This window comes from Echeneis naucrates, chromosome 11 (genome assembly GCF_900963305.1).
Source record: "Echeneis naucrates chromosome 11, fEcheNa1.1, whole genome shotgun sequence".
Classification (NCBI taxonomy): Eukaryota; Metazoa; Chordata; class Actinopteri; order Carangiformes; family Echeneidae; genus Echeneis; species Echeneis naucrates.
Genome location: NC_042521.1, coordinates 2,486,205 through 2,513,375, shown reverse-complemented (window position 1 = coordinate 2,513,375; position 27,171 = coordinate 2,486,205). Strand labels below are relative to the sequence as shown.

Genomic DNA, 27,171 nt, shown 5'->3' with positions numbered 1-27,171 from the left:
GATGTGTTTCGTGACATCGCATCCAATTGAGCCGACTGCTGCTCCTCACGTCGGTCCGAGGCGAGTACAGAGTAATTAGAAAGCAAACAGGAAGCTGAACTAACAAAGGCCAATAAACACAGAAGCCCCCCCCCCGGCTGAGAAGGAGACAGGAACAAGGCATTACAGTAATCTTTCCAAACACAATGAACTGCATGACGTGTGTTTGGCGCGGAGAAGGAAACGTTTCTGCGGACCCCCCCACCCACCCCCACCCCGTGACCTTCTGAGGAGCACTTGGTCGAGCATTATGGTTTTTCCAAACACTCAACTCGGTCTGTAATTTTCCACTGTGCGCCATTTGTCATCCCCCAGGGAGACGTGTGTGCGTCTTCTGTAGACCGGACACTTCCACAAACTTCTCGAAGACAGTCTTCCTTTTCACCTTGGCAGCTCTTACAGGACAAGGCCTGCGACTGGAAGACATCCAGCTTGAATTCTAAACAAGGTGGGAATATCTGCCAAGTGCGAAGGTTTGTAAGTGAGTGCGAAGCCAGCTGTTGCAGGATTAAGGTGGCGCTCTCACAGGACAGCCGACATCTGTCACAGTCACCGACCAGACAACAACCAACCACAAAGCTGTCGCTTTTGGCTGGAAGGACACCAACCTCACCATGAGAGGGACCAGCACTGTGCCAGATCAGAGCCAGACTTTGGTCTTTTGAAGACCGAGCTCTAAACTAGATTACAAGTGGTTTGTTCATTTTGGGCAAAAATTCAGATCCTGCACGTATCCTATCTACATGTGGTTGGTTGGAGATGAAACGTCCTCACCGTTGCCATGACTGACCCATTTTAATGGCTGTAATTAACCAAACCTGACCCACATTCATCTCCTTTTTGGGCTGTTTTACCGCGCGTGGCTCTTGAAACAGTTTGAAAGCAACCTGTACAAATTCCACAAGCTGAAGTCCATTAGCAGACCACTGTGATCTCACTGAAACACTTTCATTTTTCACAGATGACAGGACTGTGGCAACAGGACCAAAGCACAGATCAACAACAGAGTTCGGTGGAAAAGACAGATCTCATATAAATAAAAAGTTACTTACAACCACAAAGTCCAAGTTTTAATTGCAGCGGAAAAAAAAAACTAAAATAAAATAAACACAAGTGGGAAAACATTTGAGCTGAGCAAAGGCAAAAAAATATCCACAAAGGGAGGAAAGGATGATTGAACACAGGTGAAACACATTAAAGCAGGCAGACAGAGACAGGAAGTAACTTAAACCTGAGACACACAAAGGAAGTGGTTTCAAAATAAAACAGGAAGTAACTATGTCAAAACTAGGGAAAGAAAGCCAAACAAAAAAAATCCCAAAGTATTAAAACATAAAGTGTCAAACAACCCATGAAATGATGACTCATACTGACGATCTTGCTTTGTATGTTTAGTTAAATATCTCAACACTTTTTTTTTTTTTTGGACAGACAAAAGGAGCGAGGTGTAACTTTACAGAGCTGGTGCTGCTGCTCCAAAGAAATCAAAAGTTGAGTTTGTGATTCACATATTCATATTTTAATTCACCTGCCTGTCAAAATGCTCCATTAGCACATCTCCATCTGTTCTGAATTCATCCCTGGCCAGGCAGAGTAAATCCGAGATCTGTCTGAATGCCTTCATGAGACGGCGGCTAAAGCACAAAACGGAAACCAGCTAAAAGCTCCATTTTGGCTGGAACAAAAACCAATATGTCACCCGCGGTAAGCTGGGATTTTAATATGAAGCAGGATCAGAGGACAATGTCGGGTTACTCTGACATCGAGGCTGCAGAGCACACGGATCATATGAAACCTTCCTCCTCCTCCTCTTCCTCTCTGAATGTTGGTCCATTCACTGCCACACCCTGATGGATTCACAGGAGTTGTGTTTTTTTCATTATTATTATTTTTACTTTCCACTGTGCTGCATACATTAGCGCCCCCCCCCCCAAAAAAAAAAAAAAAAGAAATCAATAAAAGCTCCTGGAGCTGGTTAACTTCTTGGGATTCGTATCCCAGCAGCTGCCCAGGTTCGTAAACATCTCTCAGCTTGACAACGCTGCGGATGAATATTTCCAAACATCTGTTTGGCTCTCAGACGTCTCCTCAACTGTTAACAATATATGAATATTCAAAAAAAAACCCGAATAGTTAATACTGCAATTATTCTGCTCTGCGTCTTGTTTTGACAACTCATTACCGGCTGCTGGAAATGTTGACAAAATGCATTTATTTAAGCTGGAGACCGCGGAAGCTAATTCAACTTGAGAGCACAAGCTAAGTGTCTGAAATAATAACAAAAACAAGCAGAACCAAAATAAATAATCATTTCTGATGCAAAAAATTAAAAACAGAAAACCATCTCTTTGTGCTGCTACATTAAGCTACAATTTTACGGATCCGTGAGGGCAAACATTCAGTCCATCCATCTTCTTTTTTCAAACAGAAGGACGATAGATGTTTCATTTCTTATTCCAGTTTTGGTGCAAACAAATTTTCGGTATATGAAAATTGTTTTTCTTGTTCCACCTCTCGCTGTAAAGGCCGTGCTCACCTCTCAGTTTAGGTTGTTTGAGTGCACCATCAGCGCTGGAGCCTAAAAAAGTGCTGAGGAAAGGCATCACCTCTATAATTTCTGTTTAACCTTTTACTCATCCAGGGAAGGTTTGCTTTGCACACAGAGTTTGTTCAGGGCAAAAAGCCATTTCTCACTCTTACACATATTTTCACCTGGGAGCTGCCTGGTAACAGTCAGTCATATTGCTGCTGGCTGAAGCTGCTGGGGTCAAAAAGCTTCACTAAAGAACGTTGGAGAAGACGGTGCTGAGGTGGAGACCGGGATTTATTCCTGTTTTCACTGACTGGGACGGAGTTTTTATTTTATTTTGAGATGTACAACACTGACAAGTTCTCATTTAAACTCATCAGAGCCCAGAAATCTCTTACATAAGACATAAAAAACATCACAAGGTCACCAGACAGCTAAAGGTCGAGACGGCTTGCTTTAACATCAGAGTGCAGCTGCTCCGACTATTGAACCACATTTACAACATGAAAGCTGCAGTTTCCGAACATAAAACCACCGACTCATAAACGTTTCAGCTCTTCATTTATCAAAATGAAAAACAAATGACCAACGCAGGACGAGTCCAATTGGACTGGCAGATTTTTCAGCTGACTATTTGTGAGGCGTGACACCGGCTCTATTTGTGGTGTGCATGTTGGCAACAGACGTTAATCCCTTCAGTGAATCGGGCCCCTGAGAAACGAGCCGTGTGTCCCAGTTCCATATTAATATTATTCAAACACTAACACTGATATATGTACAATTTCACACTTTTTCCCAGCATGAACACAACCGAATTCTCTATAACAAAGCATTGTAATGATTAATAAAACAGGTGATATGATTGTTGTAAAAAAGAAGTCATATCGTATTGAAGTCTATGGGGAAATGACCCACTTTCTCTTTAGATTTACTACCTCACATGATCTGAAATGGATGAAAATAGAACAGAAATTGAAGGACCAATTAGGGCGTGGCTGCTGTGTGATTGACAAACACGTGGCGACCTGCCTGCCCATCTGTACGGAGTTTAGAGACAGCTCGCCATCGCTCCTCCTCAAAATCTTTTGGTTTCCAAAAAAAAAAACAAACAAAAAAAAGACGTCTGCAGCCAAATTACAACCTGGGGGCTTCTGAGCAGACGTTCACCAAGCGGCAGGTGACGTCACAGTGCGCTGACATTTGGTAAAGAGTAAATAAATATGTGAAACAATATGGCCATTACTTTCTGGACCAAGATTAAGAAACGGAGCTAGAATTTGGAGTATGCAATTGGGACGTAGCTCAAGGCTTAACTACATTTTTAATGCAGTGCCAGATTGCTGGTTTTACTGCCTGTTTGTTCCTCTTTCAGTGCACTTCAGTAATGTTAATGTTTTGCCAGGACACAAAAATAAATAAACAAATAAAAATCTCTTTAGCTCCACCCATCGACTTCTCCCCAGCACTGATTCATTTCTGGATGACAGCTGCTGGCAGAGGCTTGACTCCAATATGCCACTTAGTCGCTACGTCGCTGCGTGGACTCCGGCCAATGACCCGTCAGTCCTCCGACCTCTGGACTCTCACCGCCTCAAATCCAAACTATTTTTCACTCTGAGGCTCAGAAACACAAAACCTTCCTCACCTGCCGTCATATCTCCGTCCTCCTCGCTGCAACGTGCTCACAACAATAACTGACTGTGCTTCGTTTTGTACATTTGCCCATCAAAGATGATGCGATGTCGCTGCCAAGTGAGTGATACTTTTACTATTCACAGCACAATAAGTGGTAACAAGATTGGCCTGCAGCGGTGCCGCACCCAATAAGTTCTAACATGATTGGCTGTCAGGATTGTGTATTCATACCTAAATGAGCTGTGATATGATTGTGGGTCCTGGTGGTTCTCCATCCAATAACATGTAATGTGATTGGCTGTCAGCAGTTGTGGATTCACTGTGGTCTAATGTGATTGTCGTTTCTATGGCCAAAAGTCTGACCCAGAGAGTTTGACACTTCGGCAAAACTCGAAACAAAAGGTGAGGCAGTGAGCTTTCTCGCAGGTATTTCCCAGGATGCTTTGTGCCAGCAGCAGCAAAGGAGGCTTAGCTTGCCCATCTGAAGGCTAAGCCCGCACCAGTATTTCTCTCTGTGTTTTCTCTGCGGGACAGCCAAGCTCTGCATCTCCTGTGTGCTCTGAATTCTGTGAGAGAAGCTTCCAGAGTGGATTCTGTGTTGCTGTGTGAAGGTTCACTTCGAAAAACTACTGAGCGAAATATTTCTTTGCCCAGCTGGGAGAGCACATGAAAGGAGCTGCAGAGCGCTTCTTTCCACGGACCATCCCGGCTGCAACAACTGGCACACTGTAATGAATTTCTTTTAATTACTGCTCGCTGACTGAACAGCGTTTCCACACAGACTTATAGGAGACTATGTATACTGTTTTAATGTAGCCGATAAGGAATCCCCAGAACCGCCTTTGAGGCTGGAACAAATTATCAGCACAAAGTCACCACGTCTGAGAGCTGAACAAAGGTTTTGTTTATTTCAGACACCTCAGTCTCTTTCAATTCTTCCTTTTACTGAGTTGGAGCCCAACAAATACAATTTTGTGAAATTGCATCAAATTTGTTGCTTGAGAAAGTAAATCTCTCACATTTGGCAAATAAAAAGAAGAGAGCGGCAGGCAGATTGCATCGACCTGCACCGGATATCAGTTCGGCGAACGCAGTTGAAAGTGTCGTGCCGTTGTGCACCCTCAATCGTACAAGCACTGACGATACGGGCCATATACTGTAAGCACAGCACTTCCATATGACAATCAAGGGAACTGTTGTTATTCACATTCAGGCATGAAGTGTGAGAGAAAGACGCCAGGAATCTAATGCCTTTGTAAGTGGAGTGCAAACGGGAGGACATGTGGGCGTTTGAATAACACCAGCTGTCTCCCATTACAAACAGGATGCATCCCCTGCTAACAGCAACTAAACATCCACTCACTTTCAAAAAATCAAGGCACCGAGGTAACTGAAAGCGATTTTGCAGATTTCACATTCAGTGTCAGTCCTCCCTGAATGTTTGGGGTGGTGTTGATAAAAGCTAAACTGTGGACATAACCACGGAGAACAGGTGTATATGGTAACTTAACCTCCTGCTGGTTAAATATTACACAATGTCTTATTTAATTACAGCAGACTGCACTTCTCCTGACTCCCTCGACAGCTAAAGCGCTGAGCTGAAGGAGCTCTAACTCCAGCTGAGGCGGAAGTGTGAGCACGCGCCCGTCTGACGTCTTCACATGATCCGGTCTTGCCCCCATCAAGCTGAGTGAAACCCAGACGGCCTAACCCGGCCGACCCGGCAGAGCTGACGGAGCCCACAGAGCGAGCCCAGCGCTGGCTTTCACCTCTTTAAAGGCTTGACACACTATTATTCAAATGGAGAGATGCTGCCCCTCCCTGCCAATCCCGCTGAGAAAATCAATTACTTCACTTAACAGCCAGTGAGTCGGTTCTACGTTTCAGGCCTTTTTACTTTCTAGAGAGCCCTCCGTGTCAGCCCTGAGTAGTCATTATCGTTACATACTGTTCAGCTTTTACTTTGGTTCTTGGTTGGATTCTGGTTTTTCAGCAGATTTCTATTTATTTACTTCTATTTATGTCTGTATGGAAATTCCCTTTACAGCCTTTTTGTTCATTTGTGGGCTTCTTTGAAAGAAAGGATGTGTCTGTTTTGGCAAAATAATAAAGTTTAATGACAGAGACCGGACTGACACTGAGCTTTATCACCCCATGCAACAACAACGAGCGGAGAAACGTGACTCTGCTCCGTCCTCATGTCGTCCAGGGAGAAGACGTGATCGATAAAAAAACTGAAGTGGACCCACAAGACCGAACTTTGTCAGCAAGAGAAAGATCGAGTCTTCCATGAGACATCGCTGCCGGATGGAGGCATTCCGACTATCTGTTATTTACATTCACAAGGAAAATATCTATTTACGCAGTCAGCAGAGTGTCTGTGGATGTAAAGATGGCTACCTGAGAGGTTTGGGGTCAGAGGTGTCATCTATTTTCTGTGATATCTGTGAGGCCGGTCATTTCTGACGGACATTGATCACAACGTCTGTTTTATGTTTGTGTGCTAACAAACCTTTGATTTGTTATCTGTGATGTAAACATGTTGTGGGAAACCATATGGACGCCTCCATTAGTCTAACTGGACGACTATAGTTGGTCTGATAAATCCCAATAAACTGTCAGAATTAAAGTCAGAGGCGAAGAAGTGTCAAGTGATCGTTTGCCACATTTACATGCATAGAAGCAGTGTGAATACAAAACCGGGACAAGATTATCTCAACTGCCTTCATCTCATTATCTCAGCGAAGGCCCTCGACAAGTAATTAATTCAGTCGTTTGGCCGAAGCAGACCTAATTGTAATTAAACCAAAAATTATGACTGTTCAGATCCTGTACGTTAAGAAGGTCACAGTGGAGGTCAGCTCTGATGATTGTTTGTGTACAGAAATGACAATGTGTTGGCAAGTTGTCATGGCTAACGCTAACATCTGTGGAGTATCCATTGAACTCAATTAACCTGCTCACCGGGACAATACGACGTACACAACAACGCCGGCGTTAACATGTTGCCACTGCAAACTAAGTCAGCTGTCAAATAAATCCACATCACCTCCTGTTATTGTTTGAAAATACATTAATCGCAGCTATTTAAAGGAGCCTGATCTCCTTTGAAGAAAGTGACATGGTGCCTACAGCATAAAGACCTATTACCTGCCTGTTGCCGGGCTGTCAAAATGTTAATATTCGAATATAATTCCAATCTTACTGCCCAAGAGAGGCAAAGTCCGAGTGCGTGGGCTCGACTTAAGACTGCAGACTTCCTGCTGGATAAATCAAATCAACACATTTGAACGACACTGCTTCTAAATACAGCGTAAAGGCTCATCCTGGACATGTTCAGCCTCGTCGCCCGCCATCCTTGTTTTTCGCTGGCTTTACTCTGAGGATGCTCGTCAAACGTCCCAAATCGCTTCCTCTCAGATTTGAGGTCCGGTGGGAAGCTCAGTGATAAGCAGATGGCCATGACGGGACTTGTCAGGGCTGGTGTTGCAGAACAGACAGGAAGTCTCCAGCTTCAAGCTCGACTCGCTTTTGAAGAAGAGAATCACTGCTGACCTTGTATACACGCGAACATGAGGAGCTCTCTGCTACATGTGAGTCACTCACCGAGCATGGTGAGGGTGGTCGTCCCTTGTTCGTTTCCTGAAGGATAGGTGGCGTATTCGCAGGTGTAACGGCCAGCGTCGGACATTCTGAGGTTAGAAATCCTGATGGACGGATTCTCCAGGCTGTTGTGCAGGAAGACAACTCGGTCTTTGAAATCCGTGTTTGGGAAACTCTGCCCGTACATCGGGTGGTAAACGGCGATGTTGTCCCTTTGGCCATCAGTGGGCTCCCATATCCAAGACACCTGGAGAGAGGAGAGTTTATGAAAAACACCAATTAACAGATGGATTCTTTGCTGCTGTGGGATTTAACCTGAGCTCTGTTGTTTTTTTCGACTTTAGTTTTACATATTGTGGCAAACCGGCACTGTTAAAAAGATTAAAAAGAAATAAGCTCCTCTTCATCTTGTTTGTTGTAAACGCACAGTAACTGCACATAACCATCACTGGCTTCCTTTGAAGAAGACTTTAAAAAAGTCCCGGAGCTCTGAATTCTTAGTAGATATGCGGATATTTATTTACAAGGCAGGTCAGATATAATTATGCTCAGTAAATGTAAGGTGCACTGAACATAAAAATGTGTGTACCGCGACTGTTTGTTTGAATTTGAATTTATTTATGAGAAAAAGGTCTCTTTCACCTCAAATTTCATCAGCAGACTGTGAGGCAGCACACACACACAATATATATATACACGTATATATATATATATATGAATACACACAAACACACAAACACACACACAAAATGATTTTGGAGATCTCTCTTAACAAGAAATCTCCGCCGTTCTCTCCTCTATGACAATTGAAATACTTTCACTTAAAGCTGCAAAATGTCAAGCTCAATTAAGGCTGTGTGAGTAAGGAGTCACGAATCTATTACAGGAGGAAATTAAAGGTCTCTCAAACTTGCAAATGCTCTCAAGGACCCTGTTGCCATTAACACAGCTTCAAGAAAAACGATCTCACTGGCTTTTCTTCTTCAGATTTCTGGTATGTGAATGATATTGACGTCTCCTATGGCGGCAGTGAGACTGAGCCTTGAGGGAGAACGCCGGGATGTTGTAACAAATGGATTTCTCTTTTCTCTCCAGTTTCCAAAGTGACAGTGTCAAATAGAAACTGCCGGCTAAAGATGGAAACCAGGAAGGAGAGGGAAAGAAGTTCATTAATAAACATTTAGGGAAAAGCAGAGGGGGGTGAAGGTTGTGGGGAGAAAGATGGATCGCTACCTAGATGTCAGAAGAAATTAGCGGATGGGTCGCCCTCATTTGATGTTGATTTTGAGGAAAATAATTTACTGTGTCTGTCATTTTTCTCTATTGAACTAACTTAATATGGATTCTGTCACCAGTTGGGTGGGGTTACGTATCTCACCAAAATAAAACTGGACCAGCAACTAGCAGTCTACATTGTGTGTGATAATCCCACATTGTCTGAGGTTTGGTCATTTCAGGAGAGTCAGACTGAGGTTAGTTGTGTGTCTGTCAGCAATTACTGCTCACAAAGATCTTTTAGATGATTTTCTGCACATATAACCGAGATAAGGCAATCGCTGTCTGGAAATGACACGACAGGTCACATCAAAACAGAGTGAAGGATCCTCTGTGAAGAATTCACTTTATTTTGTGTTGTTTTCTGTCGGTTTCATCCTTGTTGCTCCAAACAGACAGGGTGGAAAACAAAGGCTTGACGACGGAGGAGGGTTAGCATTGCACTGTTTAACTCCCCGCAAACAAGATCATCTAGATCACCGTTACAGGTTTTCACGAAATGATTTTCAGGGCCAAAAGAATTCATTTTAAAATAAATGATAATAACGGTATCAGTCCAGGTCATCGCTAGCCTTTTTTATTGTTTATCGTTTCATTGTTGACTCAAAGTGTAAGGACACTATAACTATCTGTTCACAAGCTAAGAAAAAAAAAATACACTCCTCGCATTTTTATTCTGTGAATATTGGGAGCTAGATCATTGAGAAAAAAAGAGTTTTTAATTAGGAAATCATTAACAGTAGCTGCCTCAAACAAAAGAAGGTGAGATGGAAAACAGCGGAAATGTGGCAATTAGTTTTTTTTTTTCATGTTTTAATTTCCACATATGTCTGCATGTGTAAAAACACTTTTTTTGGTACTCCACTTGTTAAGGCAGAAATGGAAAATGTGCAGAAGTTGGTTGGATGTGGATGAGAGTTTTGTGAATGCAGAGAATTAATTTCAATGGAAGCCAAAATAGTGTCTTTGTTGGCGTCTTCTTATTCTGTGCGCAGACTGAGAGGATCATGGGAACGGGCTCGACACACCAGCTGATTTCCCTCCATCAGCTGCAGTCAGTCTGCCTTTTTCACCGACTGGGGAAAAAAAAAAAAAAAGCACAAATTCATCTGCCAACCTGTGTGAGTTTGGTTCGGCCTCCTCCGTCGATGAACTGGCATCGCAGCTCTACGGACTCTGTGGGATACGCCTCGAGCTCCTCTTCGACTCGGACCTTCTGAGCTGCGATACCTGGAGGAAGGAGAGGAGAGACAAAGAAGGGGGACGGCGGTTATTCAATCATCCATGAAAACCAATATTTTAAAAATGATGATCATTTTGTTTGGTTGATGTGAAGCGAAAAGACGAACAAACGGAGCATTCGAAGTATTTCATCATGAATCCACTGTTATTTTAATGATTTTCCTTGATTGATGTTTCTCCCTCCCACTCGTTTTGCTTGAGTCAGAAGGGAGGATCGACCTCCTCGGTGTGCAACAGAGGCTTTAAGACAAGGTTATAGCAAAGCATGATGGAAGGAGAGAAAGGTTCATTAAAGAGGATAATCTGAATCATGAGCCTTTGATAACAAGCCTGAGGGAAAGTCTCCATCAACTTTCTTCAGCTAGGCCCTCATTATAGTAAATCTTGTCTGGCAGGAGGCATCGCTAGGGGGCGAGCCTCCAGAAATGTCACTGCAGCTTTCATCTGTTTGAAACTTGTTAAAGGTGTTTGTGTCTCTTTGCTTGAGCATGAAGAGCGCCGTTTGAGAGAGTGATGGGTCAGACAGGTCAAGCCCGGAGAGCTGGCCTGTTCGTTCAGTCCGAGGCGGGCGGCGCCTCAGCAAACTCAGTGCCTGCTGTTCTGCAGGCAGCGCCTCAACACCAAGTCTGCAACCGACTGACTCAACTGCTGCTGAGACTCAAATCACATGTAGTAAGACTTCTTTTGAACCTTTACCTCATGTTTTTTTATTTAAAAAAAAAAACACAGTGCTGCTGTGATACCTTGTTTTTATTCCCCAAAAAAAGTCGGCATCACTTCGGATTCTGTCAGGTCTCTGCTGTAAAGTAGTCTCTACAGGAGATCGCAGCGTCAAACTGGATTTCAGTTTGACAAAGTAGAAAGTGCATTTGATGCTTTCAACAGGAAACTTTATGTTCATTTGCATGAGAGAGCAGCAGGAAACCATGAGCAGGACAAATATCTGCTAAACAACGGCGGGACAAAAGCACTCCACGATACCGTCTTGTTTTAAACCACATGTGAGCCCCGTCTGGTCGTGTTCATTAAAAACAGACACTGACATCTATTGTCTCTGCCTCTTAGTTTTATTTAGATGAGTTGTCCGCCAGCAGCTCGCAGCTGGAAAAAGGACTACAAGCGCACCTTGTTTTTATTTAATATTAATTATTATTATCTGTATATGAATGAACTTCAGAGGTCTTTTTCTGAACATAATGCAGGTTTAGGATCTATATACCGAAAAACCAACATTTTATATTTACAAACTGTGCCTTCAAAAAAAATGCACCATCAGGACTTCTCTAACGTTGTGATGGACCCTGCATCCAGCCATCCAGCCAGGTTCCCAAAATCTGCTTTATTTCTATGGATGGCTAAGAAAACAGCCCTCCGATAAGAAGAGTGACTCAGGTCTTGACTGCTCACAGAGGAGATAAAACACTCAGATGGTTTCTGTCACTTGAAACCAGAATCAGATCGTCTCACGGATACCAAAACTTCAACCACCAGAGCCTTCCATGATTTTGTAATCCTGCCAGGTAGAGAATGTTTCAAACTGAACAAGAAAGAAGAACAAAAAAAAAAGGATCAGGGAGAGCAAGACAAGTCGACTCGTAATCCGTTAATGCAATCTCGGCCGAGTCGACAGCTCAGAGCGTTGGGCAAGTCGCACACACGACCATGTGAGACTTTGGGTGACATTTTCCGAAGGGGTCTTTAATTGTTCACGTCTCTGACTCGCCCCGGCCACGCCGCCACCCTCCTCCCCCTCATCCGGCCTCTGAGCCCGCAAAGTTAAAACTCTTGCAGGGAGACGGCCTCTCACTCTCTCCACAAGAAAAGGGGATAAGTGCTCACAAAGCGCCGGCTGGCCACGGGTGGCTCCAGAGCAGAAAGCCTCTTAGTGTGTGAGGGATTGATTAGGACAATATGTAACACGTCACGGCGTGGAGGTGAATCGGCTGTGTGGGATTTGGCCTGCATGCCAGCTGTAAAACACCATCGCACAAAGAGCGTGTGAGGGGCGTTGATTGTTTTGGATTTACGGCATTGGTGCGTTCACGTGTCCGCCCATGTGTGCAGGGATGAATTTTGTTTGTTAGGGCAGATGCATGCTTAACAGTGTGTGTGCATAAATCAGAGCATCCCACTGTAACATCAGTGCATGTGAGACTGACTCGGTCTCTTCCCTGAGGCCGACAGTTATCAGCTACCACTGCAGGACAGATATTCATGAACATGCAAAACACAATTTAAAAAAACTCTGTTTTGTTTTTCTTCACAGCTTTTATCGGTGAGTAACTGAGCGTTCACCTCTGACTGCATTTCCTTCGGCACCTTTCTTTCTTCTTCTGCATATAAACAAATGAAACACATCAACACACAACTCCTACTATTAAAGAAGCTGAAACAAACACACACACACACACATACCAGACAGTCTCACCAAAGCCATGACTCACATAAATGCTCTGCTTATTTATAGCGGTCAATAAAACCTCCTCTGTGAAGCAGGAGAAAATAACAGAAACAAGCAGGGGAGGATGATGGTGGAAGTAAAAAAAACGGGAGACGGTTGAAGACATAAAGGAGCTGAAAAGACACTGAAGCAGCTGGAAGATACGGAAGAAATATTTATGGGGGAGGAGTAACGTAAAAGAATAAAAGAGTAACAAAGAAAGAAGCCGAGGAGGAGATTTCTAAGAGTAAAGTGACTAAATCAGAGAGATGGAAGGTGATGCAGGGGGGAGACCCGAGGAGGGGAGAAAGGGGAATGGCTAAAAACCAGAGAGAGCAGGAGACCAAAAAGGAGGCCACAGGGTGGGAAAGTTTGAACATGGCCAGAAAGAACTATGAGGAGGAAAGAAGTAAAACATTAAAGGAAGCAGAGAGCGCGAGATCACATCAGAAATGATTCATATCCTCTGAGCCCGACTCAAAAAAAAGCCCTGCGGCGATGGAGCTGACTATTTCAGCTCATATAGACCGACCGGTGCCGCTTCTGGACCTTTTGTTGTCAAATGTCTGATGATGTCATTTAACGTGTGAGACCAGCAGCTGAAATGGCTAAAATCCTTTTTCTTTTCTTTTTTTTTACTGCTTTTAGTTCTTATGCTCACCAAAGTGATTGCTGAGATCTGATTAGGCGGCGACAGAAACACAGTTTGATTGTAAACGAGAAAGTGAAGGAAAAACGTTCCTCTGTTGTAAAGACTCACATCAGTCACACAAAAAATGTCTGATTCAGTGTTTACTCTGAGATTAGTAATGCTGAAAATAAAAAACAGTCTCCGTAAAGATCCACTGAGATTTTTTAAAGTGCCTGTCGATTCATGGGGGAAATATGTAAGAGGCACTTTCATAAATGACCACAGAGCTGGTTTGGTGTTTCTGTATCGGTTTCTCAGAACTTATCAGATAACGCTGACGGGAATGAGCGGATGTCAGCTGATACACAATCCTGCCTGATTAGAACAAGATTACGATCAGAGCGCAGCGCTTCATTAACTGCTGGTCTTTAATAAGACAGACATGAGGCGTGTTGACTCAGACCTGAAGCTAACCTGATGTGTTCCTCTACAAGTGAACTGGACTGAGACTTCCACATCAGCCCACATCTGTCTGTTTCAGGTGGAGAGATTTATTCCTGTTTTAACGTTTTTTGGTTTCAAAAAACTTTGAGGATTATGTTGCCACACAAAAAACTTCTCCTGCATGAGGACAAATTTGCGGTTTTGTTTAACATTTCAGTAAATCTGTCAAACTCAGAATTGGCTTTTAAATAGACTTGGTGTTGAGATAACTGGGAGGAGAAGAAGAAGAACTGCTGATTACACTTCAAATCAAGCAAATACAATTTTCTTTTTAAGCACATTTTTCAGTCATAAAAAGAAAATCCACTTAGTTCTGCTGGAACAAATGAAGGAAAGTTCAACTTGTTATTTTTAAGTGAATGCGTTAATTCCTGCAGTTCTAACTTCAGACACCTGGCCGAACTTAACATTAACATTTAGATTTTTATACTGCTGTTATACTTGAGACAATCATTGGGGCCAAACTGCCTGTTCTCTGGAAAGCCATACAGTTGTTGGTTATGCTAATTCCTTTTTCTCTCCTGGAAATATATCACACACATGCTCGTCATCAGTGAAATTGGTGTCAGTCCGCCACGACGGCCTCCGTCTTTCAACCCCTTCCATTTGCTGACTGCCACCCCGTGTTTTTCCGGGATTTGCAGCTTGTTCTGCTGTTGAACTCGCTGGAAGTCGCAGTGAATCGGAGCATCAGCTAAACGTAAATGGAAAGTCAAAGAGAGGAGGCGGTTAAATGAATGGCCACACTCTGCCTTCTTCCCAATGCACCAGAGAGATGAATCACAGTTAATTGACATTTAGAGCCTTGTGGCATTTGCCTGTTTATGTGGAGCTCCCCCATGTAGACACACTTAGCATTGGCAAGAGGGAGACGCTGGGGGGTGTGGGGCTGTGTGGGGGTGCACACTCAGCCACATTAACATCCGAATCACACACTACAGGCAGTGAACCAGAGCTGTTTTGTTTTGGGGATTTTTGTTCTTGTCAACACGACATCATTGACACTGTGTCAGTTATCTAGGTGATTACCGACAGCTGCAAAAAGCCAAAATGGAACAAATGAACACGACCGAAAGGCTGAAGTTGTTGCACCCAAAATTATTTGAACACATCGAGGACTAAGCTAATTTTATTTCTCTTCTCTCCCACTGCTCATTATCTAAATATCAAATGATTCCTGGCACCATATGTGAACAAATTAGAGCAGATGATATGTAGCCGCAGGTCTCGTGAAACATTATTAGCGGTGCTTGTGTTTGTCTTTGGTAAAGTTCCTAATTTGATATATGTGTCTATTGCTAAAAAGGATCACAGGAAGTGGATTATAAACCAATAAGTTGTCCTCAGGTGTTTGCAAACGGCAGATTGTTTATTCGAAAACGCGTCTGTTGTTTCTCTTCTTTTTAGTTGTCTCTCAAATAATCATTCAACAGGATAAAGTCTTTGTGGCCTGAATTTATGAGCTTTAACTTTGAAAGAGGAAATTGCAGTGATTAAGGACCAATAACAACCAGAAAAAAAAAACAAAAAACTTCTCACCTTTTCACTTATTCACACTCATACACAAAAGAATGAAGGCTTTCTCTGCTGACAGCTGATGGGAAATTAAAGTAACTCCTGCAACGTCCATTAAAATCCTGGCTGTTGTGTCATAAATAGCTCGACAGTTACGTGCTGAATTCACCTCATCATCTTAATAACAGTAATTTCACTATTTGAGAGGTAGCTTATCAGAAAGTGTTACACAACTAGGTTACAGTAAACGTTGCCTTCACGAGGATTAAATTTTTAAGTCCGAATGAAATCTGTATGAGGGATTGGGATTTCATTTTTAATGGACGTGGAGGTTGGGATGCTTTTGCTTAAAGTGATCATGCATAGTTAATGTACTGCTGTCATAAACCTTCCCAGTCTGCAGAGTTCGGCTCGCCGTCTAAACTCCTCCCACACTCCAAAAGATCCTGTGCTGCTTTTGCGTTCGTACAACAACGCAACAATGTTGTAATGAATTTTTGACGTTACCGGCCCTGACTGACATTTATTCTGTTTTTGTGTTTGTGTTTATGAGCTGCTGCTCCAGAAAAAACTTTCATAGCTGACACAACAATATATTTTGTCCTCCGAAACACACGTGAGAAGTGCATTTCAAAAAGAAAAACAGCTTCTTGCATTTATATTTAGAAGCATAAATAAATTGAGATGAACTCTTGAGTTGCAAAGTGTCAAAAGCAAGCCCTAACTAAATCGTCACACGTTGGAGCCTTGAAATCAAAAAAATTCTTCAATGAATCCTCTAGTTAGACTGAAAATTGGCAATTTATGTTCACAGTGATGACACAACATCCATCTCAGCAGAAGTTGCAGGATCACGAGGTTAACAGCGTCGTTCCTCCACTTAATCATGTCTTTGTCCTCCAGCTTTTGTCACTCAGCTGTGAGCGCAGGTTGAGGGGCGACACCGCATCTTTTGTTGAGAGGCATCGGTCGAGAGTGGCGAGCGATCAAGCATGCATCAGGCTCCGAGCCACTAAAGCAACCACACCGCTAATGAGGGCTGGAAGACGTGTGATAGACTCATGCGGTGATATTTTTCATCACAGATTCACAGCATTTTTCTAGCTCGTAGCTCAGGTGTATTTTTTTTATAAGGAATGTGCAGCAGGAAAGGGGGAGCGGGCGGGTAGATGGGACAAAGACTGGTCCAAATAAATGTTCCAACTAAAGTCGGGAAATAATCAAACTGTCTGGAAATTTAAACAAAGATAAAATCCCAGAGTGCCACAAATATATTGTGTTGAACATCCATTTCTGTGACTTGATCATGGTTATAGAAATAAACATATACATCACTACACATTGTTAGCTGTTCTGGTGTATTTCTTACTTGCCGTCTTGTTGCCAGGACTGAAAAATGGTCACATATTGTCTAATTTTAACCTCGAAGGCATGCGACACATCCAGCGGCCATAAGGCAACACTGAAATTCATCTGGATGTGTACTTTTGGACTATATAATAAGTCTCCAGCAGCTCCTGAGCTGCTCTAATGATCACGATTACATCAGCCCCCAAAGACACCCATGTCAAACTTTCCCGCAGAAATAAAGATGTTTCCAGTCTGGGATAAAAAATAAGGAAAGAAAAGAAAGACAACAGCCTCCAAAGCTAATTTTCTCCATCGTGACATCCTTACAGGGGCTGAATTTAGTTGTAACCCAATTTAAACTCCATTAAAGTCGGCCAGGTGAGCGTTTGCTTGCCAATCACGGGCCTGCAGCAAAATTTCGGTTCCTCTGCCTATTTTTGAATCAGCATGGAGCTTGGCTCTGCCGAGGTGGCAGCAGCGGAGCGGCCCCGCTTCAAAAGTCCTCTCCCAAAACCTTTTTTTGACATCACGTTTATATAGAGCCAATAAACAGAAGCTCACAGACTTCTAAACAGGCTGTGGGTAGAATACGAGTCAGATTTGGACTGAGCCAAAGCTGGAAGGCCAAAACAAAGACCTGGAAGATGCCCGAACGCTCCACAGCGCTGCGGACAGCGATTCTCTCAGAGAGAAGTTTATCGTAACAGGCAGCACCTTTCATACACTCGTATGATCCACTGATAATTCAAAATATTGATTTTGGCTGGTTTGAGTGTGTGGCTGGAGGAGCAGCACCAGTCTTTTGAAGAAAATCTGTTCAGCCATTTATCACATTATTATTCTTTAAATGTAATACTTGGGAGTCACGGGTGATGCAGCGATACCGATCACCTCGGGGTTCAATATACTTCACATACCGCACAGTCATTAAACAGGTCAAAACCCATTAAAACCTGACGGCCACGACACCTGAGGAAAATAATATAATTCTTCAAACGTGATGAGGAAGGGGAGCAGAGCGTTCACCGCACACCGGGGAGCTGAATTACCGGTAATTGGCATTTGACAGCTCATAATGTGGCATTTTGTATTGGCTTTTCAGGAACAGGACACTGATCAACAACGTGGTGGAAGGAAAGGAGGAGATTAGTTTTCACGAGGACAGATTTAGTTTCACACACAAATGCAGGAACTATGTGCTGGCAGTCAAAAGCCTCTGGCATCTGTGAGTTTTTGTTTTTTTTTAACCACAAATATGCTAATACAGCTGAAATTAATTCCAAAATGAGATCATATCCACCGTTTGAAGCGGAGCAGATGCTCCAGTTGTTCTTTTTGAATGACAAACATTCAGTAAAGGGATCTAATGTCACCTGAATGCAAAATAATACATTCTGATTAAAGATCAGACCTGATATGTCTGAAAGATTCATATTCTAAATAAAAAAAAAAAAGCTTCTTCTACTATAAAATTCAAGCAAATAATCTGAGATTGGCATTTAAAGTGAATAAATACCAATTTATTTTTTTTTTTTAATCTGGTCCTGAGAAGAACAAAAAGTTTTAATACTTTGTACTTCTGCAACTGATTGGTGTGATTAGCTCCCCGATGTGATTTCAGACTGCTTTCTCTCTGCTGACAGATTTTGGAAAATGGGGAGATGAAATGTGAAAACAGATCAGACGCCTTCCAGGTGACAATGCAGCTCTCTGAAATGTATTCATGAACATAAACGTGACACTTTGACTTCCCTCAACTGGAAATTAAATTTGTCAAAAGCAACAAATTTGACACACTGCTTCAAATCGTCTTTTAGTCAAAATGACACATTAATTTTCAGAGCTTGGTGTGTTTTATTTTATGAGCGCTGAGGGATCACTCCAAAATATAAATTAATTGAATATGAGTTAGTGAGAGAAGTCATTTCACGTGAAAGGATTTTTTTTTTTTTTTTTTTTCCATAAAACCTCTCATGGATTTTTCTGTTTGAAATAACGGACAATAATGTTGCCAATAAAGATTTTCCAATTTTAAACAAAGATTTTTTTAATGTCCTGCGAGTAAAAGTAATGCACTTTTAATTAAACTCGCCATTAAATGTCAGATAGGTTATGGGGTGTGACAGACTGAGCCGCGCAGGAGAAAAAGAAGAAGAAGTAACTTTTCATTTGGAGGTAATATTAATGGGCGGCTGACAGCTCACAGAACTGGCATGTTTACACTGTGGGTGGCTTTTCCCTGTTACCATGATGTCAGCTGACAACCCATTAACTCCAGTTATGGTGATTTCATTTAATTTTTCTTCCTCTTTTTTTCTGGAATTGAGGAGCTGCCTAATCCTCTGTGGGCTGAGAAAATGATCCGGCCTGTGGGCTTATGAAACCCTTTCAAATCCCTCCGCATTATTTCCAAAGTGCACAGCGGACTATCTCCGAAGAAGTCAGCTGTTATTCATTTCTGAGAAAAGTTGCCATTTTTGCAGATGTAAGACGCTCCAACTCAGCCATGTGATTAGGACTTCAATGCAGTTCCGTGCACGTGTGAGCGTGTGAGCTGTTCCCAGTAATTGGTATTTGACACTGAATGACTTCTGCTGTATATCACCATCTTTAATCACGTTTCTACTGCGATTAAAGATGATTTGATGATGAATGTGAGCGGGATTTCCCCTTCACGCCGGCACCTTTCGCTCCATTAGGAGTGCGATAAGGTTCACGGCGCTGCACAAAAAAGCCATTGTTATCATAATGAACAGGTTTGAAATGTAATTTAGTTACATTTCTCAAATTGCAGGGTATCGTAGTGTAGTGTAGCTTTTTACGCCCACCTGTCCAGGTATATCCACAAATCCAGAGAAAAAGTTGTCACCTAAAACAGACAAGTGTGGAATCTGCTGCAGCTGCTACTTATATTTCTATGTATGCAGCACTCAGCGATGACACAGCGGTCAGGCAGCACATTCAGACTGAGTAGATGTGCACCAGAGTTTAGATAATCATTTAATATCAGTGTTTAAGCCCCAAACCAAACAACATTTTCAACGCATTGTTAGACATATCCCTCCCTTATTAGCTTTATCACTCACTTGTGTGATATTTCAATTTCCATTCTTTATATATACTAATTGCAATTAGTGAATCAAAAAGCTTTGAAGTTCACTGAGCATACGCAGATTAACAGCAAAGCCTTTCGAGGTTTAGTTTGTAAGATCCAAACCAGAGTTTCGTAAGCAGTCAAACAATCGCTGATGAAAACAGCCGGGCGGGGCGGGGCCGCCTCGCGTTAACCCTGTTAACACATTCGCACAAGCACACTTTGAATTACCGTAAGCTCGCAGATGTTTGCTCGATCAGCGGTTTCTGAAAGCTGAGAAGTCCCACTCGCACAAATCCTAAGTGTTCTAAGTGTTCTGGAAAAACGAGCAAAAGCACTTTCTGGAGTTTTTATAGTTAAAATAAGCAAAAGTCCAGGTGGACAGTAGGAATCTTTGGCGTTAAAGGGTTAAGATGAAACACATCAAACAGTTCAGCTGCACTTTTTCTTCTGTCTTAAAGACAAAGGTGTGAGGATTGAGCTCCTGACTGGGGGCCTTTTCTCTCGATGCAGGATTACAGAGTTAACTGGCATCTTTGATGAGTAAAACCCGGAACAGCATTCAAAGCCTGAACACGGTCTGAAGTGGGGAAAAAAGGAGCCGTTCTGGGTGTTACATGGTATCCAGATAACTTCTAATTCTAATAATCCTGCTTTGCCTCTGAACGGACGAGAGAAGACTGCGAAAGGAGATCAACCAGCAGTGCCGAGGTGCCCCTGAGCAAGGTATTCAACCCCCTCCAGAAGTATGGAGGGCGTGTGGTGATGCTGCTGAATAAAAGTTTATCTGTGTTTTATCATTTGTTCTTCCTCTTTGGAGCAGCCAGAGTAGCTGGTCCATGTCGTTCCACAGCAGATACGTTTGCACATTAAATAACAAGAACACCAGCAGCCGTGTGGAAGTAAAAAAAAAAAACCCAAACAAACAAACAAACTGCTGCTGCCCCAGCAGGGGTAATATATAAGGTCTCTGCTTTCAAAAGCTCACCTTTGCCGGTCGGGCCCTGAACTCTTCCTGTATGACGTGCAAACAAAAGCAAGGCTGTTCACCTGCGAAAGGCGGGCAGGGAGGAAATCAACATGTTACAGAGCAAACGGGGAGCACTTAAAGAAGATTGACTGTGCTCCTTTTCAGGAAGGACAAAAGGTTGAGGATTTGTTAAGGTGGAGCGTGAAGCTGTCCATATGCAGCGCTGCATTAAATGATACATCTCTGTCATATCTTCACAAAACAAAGGAGCCACGGCGGCGGCGTCAATGGCTTTTGTTGTGTGTCCTTTCATGGCTGCCCATTTCTTTTCATGCCCACTGCCTTGCTGATCAAGGCCATACAGCTCTTCTCACACTCCCATTTAAAAGTCTGGCTTCCCTATCTGATGTGCTTCCTGCTCCGATCAAAGGCCGGCCAGGAAGGAGAAAGGAAAAAAGGGGGATAAAGATACAACAGCTGGAGCTCTGGACAAATTGGATGGTCATCCAATATTGCTCCGGAAGACTTTCACAGTCAATGAGTGTTGTAATGACCTTTTAAATAAGTTCCAGGTCTGAGGAACGCTGTGATAAAAGTGAAACTGCTACGTCACATGATGAGTCTTTCAAATACAGATTTGATTAGCAGCTTTTTAAGGTGTTGATGAATTTCACAGCAACTCACAAATTCAGTTTAGCCTCCCCGAACGCCAGAATGAGCAGTTAGAGTTAATAGTGCATATTTATCTCAGCCATTTACCGTCAGAGGGAGCGGACATGCTAAGTGGCTAACAGTGGGCTAGTAGCAGAGAACATTCAGAGTGCAAACAGGAATGTCTTTACCGTCTTATCTCCGTCTTTATGGTCGGGGACGCAGCAAGTGGTAGAACTGCTAACACATTATTTGCCCTTCAACTCTAACTGCAGTTCCTGCAGTCCATTGCGTGCTCTTCCCTCGAGTAACGCTGGAAAGGAAGGAACCTGACAGACAGCAACAAAAACTCCCGTCCTCCCAAAGTCGAAGTAGCTGGACACAAAGAAAAGCTAAAAAACATCGGTCCTGCTGTGACCTTGTGGGTCGCGACCGGAGACGACCAGCTCGACTGTAATCTATCAATCACTCTTCCGCTCATTAATCTTACTCCGTGCTGCAGACTGCGGGTACGTATGGACGTGACCCTTCACACGTAACATCAGCTGGGAAACAATCGCACAATGCATCAACGGCCTCTAAACAAACCAAATTCATTATTTGTCTCTGCAGCCAACAGCTTTCAAGTACAGTCGCCGCCCTCGCCATCTTCTACTGATGCTAATTAGGGCCGCGACTAATAATTACTGCGGGCTGACCAACAGTCCACAACCCAAATACACGCCACCAACGGTGATGGAAAACACAGAAAACCATTACATCCAGAAGCTTGGAGCTAATAGCAGTCTTTCTACTCAATAAACAAATTAAACAACCACAATTGTGGATTACTTTTCTGTCAGTCAACCGATTGACTAATAGATTCATTGTAACTGTGGTTGAGGCTGCTGCCACACTCCTTCATTTTCTCTGCTCCAGGCACACTCATCTGGGAGAAGTCACCCAGGTCCCTGGATTTGCGTCCAGGGCTCTATCTTCTGGATGTGAGGTGATGTCCGGGAGCTATTTTGTCCACCCACACCACACTCAGGTGTATTTAGAGTCCAATTAGCGATTACTTCAGTGCAAACTGCCTCCTTTCTGCTTTTTAACTCTCACCTAGCGCGCTAAAAGGGTTTGTTAAACAAAAGAAACCGACTCATTGGTGTGCGTCCTTTTTGTGTGCATGACACCTGCCACTCTCGCTTTCTCAATATCTCTGTGTCCGGCCGTACACGCGGCACAATGGAGTACTTTGAAATTGATGAGCTTCAAGCTGAAAAGAGCCTGACTGCAACTTAGGGGCCATTAAATATGTAGAAGAGATAATGCAAAGGAGATTTAAATGATCAATTATAGAAGGAAACCAAGAGGCTGGAAATATTTCACGTTTTACGAGCAAAACAAATTTGTCAGAAAGTCTGAAGCAGATTTTTACCAGGCCTCACAGATGAGATGGTTTTAATCTGTTTTTTCTCCAAATCAACTTGTGACTCATCACTCTTGGTTTGGCTGAGATTGTGATTCACGGATGTAGATGAGTGGACTCCAACAATGGGGGCGGTTTTGGCTCATTTCTTTTGAAAACGACGCAGGTCCATTTTAACGAGCGCTCTTCAGTACAACATGAAGACGAAAGTAATGCGGCCAGCCAAGCACTGAGTCCTAATTACTGATACTTTCTGCCAGAACGAGAAGCCGGTGGCAAATAACTGGATTACAAAGCTGAACACAAATTAATAAGATAGAGAGACAAACGCTGACATTGTTACTTCAGCTTCTGATGACAACACGTATCTGGGAGGGAGGGGGGCGGCAAAAACACGACCTGCAGAACACATTAACAGATATTCAATTATGCCTCATGCTGCTTATCGTGGGGTCGTGGCATGGGGGGCAGGTAACCTCTCCGTCAGCGTATGTATGTTTCATTTAAATTCATTTGAAAGCCTGAAAAGCTTAAAAGCTGTTGATCTGATCCTGAAAGTTCAAACATTTGAAGTTCGTAATCTACTTTCACCGCTCAGCTAACCAAAGTCAAAGAATCATCGCCAAGAATAATCACGAATGAAGCAGGTGATGGTGGTGATAGCAGCACTTTCATCATTAGACCCCTCCTAAAAATCCTCAATCCACCAAACTCAGGTATCAGAACAATTAGCAGACAGATTATCAGATACAAGATGAATCGCTGTCACAGCCGGCGGCACATTAAACAGATGAAATACAATCCTGGAGATTTATCTGATTATTGATGATCAGTTTAGCTTCGGGGTTGGTCAGGTCAGGTGTACAAATCATTTCATAAACAGGCAAACTGAGTCATGAAGTCATTTAGCAAATGAATCAAACTAAAATAATGACACAGGCCCCCTGGACCCCGAGCTGTGTTTTTATTCTGCTGTGACAGGTTCAAATGCCACAAGTCCCTCTGTGGCAAAGTTATTAATCATCTATCGATTCCTTCTCATTGTGAGGCAACGCTCCAATTTGCAATAAAAGAAAAACCATTAGTTTTGAACTGGTTTCTTGTGGGTTTATATTTTGCAGGCCTCCAGAACCAAACCACATTCGGAGGCTGTCTGAGCTCTGAGCCTACCAGTTTTGATCCACTATGTGACACGGCTGCGTTCAAGAGGTCAAAACAGAACTGAGCAGCAATAAAATTCGTACAGATAAACCACCCAGCCATTCTGCTCCGAGGGTTCCCTGTGGGGCCGGAGCCGATGATAGGGGAGCGCAGCGCAGACCGGACCGCGGCCACCAGTCTGTCACAGAGCCGACATATAGAGACAAATAACCATCCACCCCCGCGGGCACACGTCAGGATCACCATTCAACTTCATGGACACGTCAGCACCAACTTTTATAAGAGTTGGATTTAAATGAGAGAAGACTGCAAGCCAGCTCCTCGTCTGCCTGTCCGAGCTGATTTACTCTTTGTTAATAAAGTGGAGGCTCTTTTTTCATTTCTTGACCATGAATTATGGAAATTTAAAAATTTATGTGAGTGAGTAAAAACTGTGACCTGACATCACATTAAAGCTGAGCAGGAAAACTGCAGGGCAAGACTGGGTGAGGCAAATTAACCTTCTCTTATAAAAGGCAACGTGCACTTCTGTTCGGCTCTGTTAACTGGAGGTAGGAAATGAAAGAATCCACTCTGACACCACATGCGCTGCAAATGCAAATAACAGCCATTTTCCTGAGGTAACCTGTTCACACAGTGTTATACAAGCTGATGAAATAGCAGCAGCCTCTCCTGGGACACACCAAGTGACCTCAAATAAGCTGCAGTGCAGACAGAAACATATGTGGAGGGAGAAAAAAGCCAGAGAGCAAAACAAAATGCAACAAGAGCGCACAAAAAAAATACAGCCGCATGCAAAACAGAGTTGAATAAAACAGAAGAGGAAAATACCTCCGACACACAAGAGCGAGACGGCAAAACAGAAACCAGACAGATGAGAGCAAAAGTGTAGAGCAGAGCGGTGAGGGGGGGGGCAAACGAGAAGGAAAGACACAGAAACACAGTGAGGGGGGGGGGGGGTCCGCTCTTTGTGTTCAGAAAGGAAGAGAAATGAGAAGAGATGGATGCAGGCCGGGGGGGGCAGCAGAACGCCGTGTGCCAGGACATTACAGACTAAAATTACATAGGACACAATCTCTCCTCGATCACTGCTACAATTCAATTCGTTCCCCGGATTCCTGCTGCGACTGGGCATCTGCAGGTGTGTGTGTGTGTGTGTGTGTGTGTGTGTGTGTGTGTGTGTGTGCGTGTGTGTGTGACCTCTCCAAATCTATTATCTCTGCAGGTATCAAGATCACATCCAACAGTCGTGTAAGCTAACCAAAGACTGCCAACACCGGCTGGTTCCTATGAGTGTGTGTGAGTGTGTGTGTGTGTGTGTGTGTGTGTCTTTGATCTCTGGCTGTCCTTGCCACATCCCCCCCACCTCTACCCCCGCCCCCCACCCCCACTCTCTCTGGTGTAAACACACATATACCACACACAGGGTGGCCTGTGTTGGCACCAAGCAGTAAGACACACACACACACACACACACACGCACACACAGTGAGAGCCTCCAGCTGTTTTTAGTCTCTTTCCTGTCTGACTGACAGACACTGAGCAGACTGATCTCCTCAACTTGAGCCGTCAGCCTCTCCTCCTCCCTCCTGCCCTCTGACTGACTCCCCCTCCTTCCTCATTTCTCTCTCTTGTCATCGACGGGGCTCCTGCTCTTCTTTTGTCTCTCTCTCCATCTTCATGTTGCTGACCTCCTTCTCCCTCCTTCCTACGTTTCTCTCTGTCTCACCTCCTCCAGACCATCTTTCACGTCTCTGTTTATTCAGGGTTTGGTTGAAAATTGTTGACTAAAGAGGAAGAAAAAACAAATCTTCGAAACATTGCCGCAAAAAAAAAAAAAAAAAAAAAGCAACAAGAGATGAGTGTGGAGGAGTAAATAAGACCTTAATCCTCACTAAAGACCTGAGTTGGTTTGCAGACCGACTGGGAAACAAATAAAAACATCACGAGTGCTGTGAAAGTACCTGTAACCTGCTGTGTAATCTATAAATCTATCAGCCACACAAACAACAGTAACTGAACACACTGCTGCCGCTGCAGGCAAAAATATTGGGTCAACGGAAATGAAGCGTCTGGAGGGGAAACCCTCCGACCCCTGACCCTGTCAGGGAGGACATGAAGGCCTGTGCCAAATTTCAACACCAGAAATGTGAACATGATTGTGGCGCTGGAGGAAAAGTCAGGCCCAAGAGATGTGGAAGGTGAGCCGTTTCATTGGAGGAGACAGGAAACGTCACCCAAGTCATCTGTATTCATCGTGAGAAGATTGATTACCTGAACAAAACCCCAAAGACATGAAGAATAACAAGGTCAACAGCCAATACAACGGGAATACTGAAACCCTAATTAACTCCTCGCTGTGTCTGATTCGTTTTTAAACTCATCGCCGCATTATCCAATCACTGCTGAAGAATGAACATCGCTTACTGAATGTAAGCTAACTCTGCAAAGTACATTTAAATGAGCCACAACATCGCGTTCCGTTCGCTGACCTCAGTGCATCACGTCGCTTCTGTCTGGCCTCAGAGCGCCTCGGAGGTGATGGGAGGAAAACACGAGCAGATTATTTTGCACTCGGTGTTTGGGACGCAGCTTTTGTTTGTTTGCTTGCAGAACCAGATTCCTTGTGAGACGTCTGCCTCAACGTCGAATCGCTGACAGCAGCATTGTTCACAGCGATGAAGAGCAGCGCATTCAAAAATACAGCCGAACTATTTCCAGAAATAAAATCAGTGTTACTCCTTAAAAAGAAGACAAGAAGTCACAATCAGATCTGCGTTATGCAGCGTAAAGTGCCACTTTTTTATTTATTTATTTTTTTTTAAATGAGGAGGTGTGTTGCTTTGAGAGCTTCACCGATACGGCACAACGCCAGCTGAACACATTGCCAAAAGTATGTAGACGCCTCCGTGCACGTTTATTTCCTCCCCAGTGCTGCTTTAATGGCTCGGGTTGGGCCTCGAACATTGAGGGGGGGGGGCAGTGTGTCGCGGCTGCTGTCACTCAATAAGCGTGAAAACTTGGCTCTATTACTTTTCACAGAGTTCACAGGACACTTGAATGATGGATTTCACTTCCTTATAAATTAATGCCTCATTTATTTTCATAGAAAATGTCACTAAC

General features: G+C 43.4%; 1 protein-coding gene across 4 annotated transcripts in view; it reads right to left on the bottom strand.

Annotated features, from left to right (window-relative positions):
- pvrl2l (PVR cell adhesion molecule related 2 like) overlaps positions 1 to 27,171 on the bottom strand; it is a 221,845-nt gene that overhangs the window by 117,017 nt on the left and 77,657 nt on the right. For all 4 annotated transcript variants that reach the window (XM_029513716.1, XM_029513715.1, XM_029513718.1 and 1 more), the window contains exons 2-3: positions 10,200 to 10,312; positions 7,811 to 8,054 (exon numbers count right to left, since the gene is read on the bottom strand). In XM_029513716.1, the coding sequence (XP_029369576.1) occupies positions 7,811 to 8,054; positions 10,200 to 10,312 (357 nt within the window). The remainder of the gene's footprint in view (positions 1 to 7,810; positions 8,055 to 10,199; positions 10,313 to 27,171) is intronic.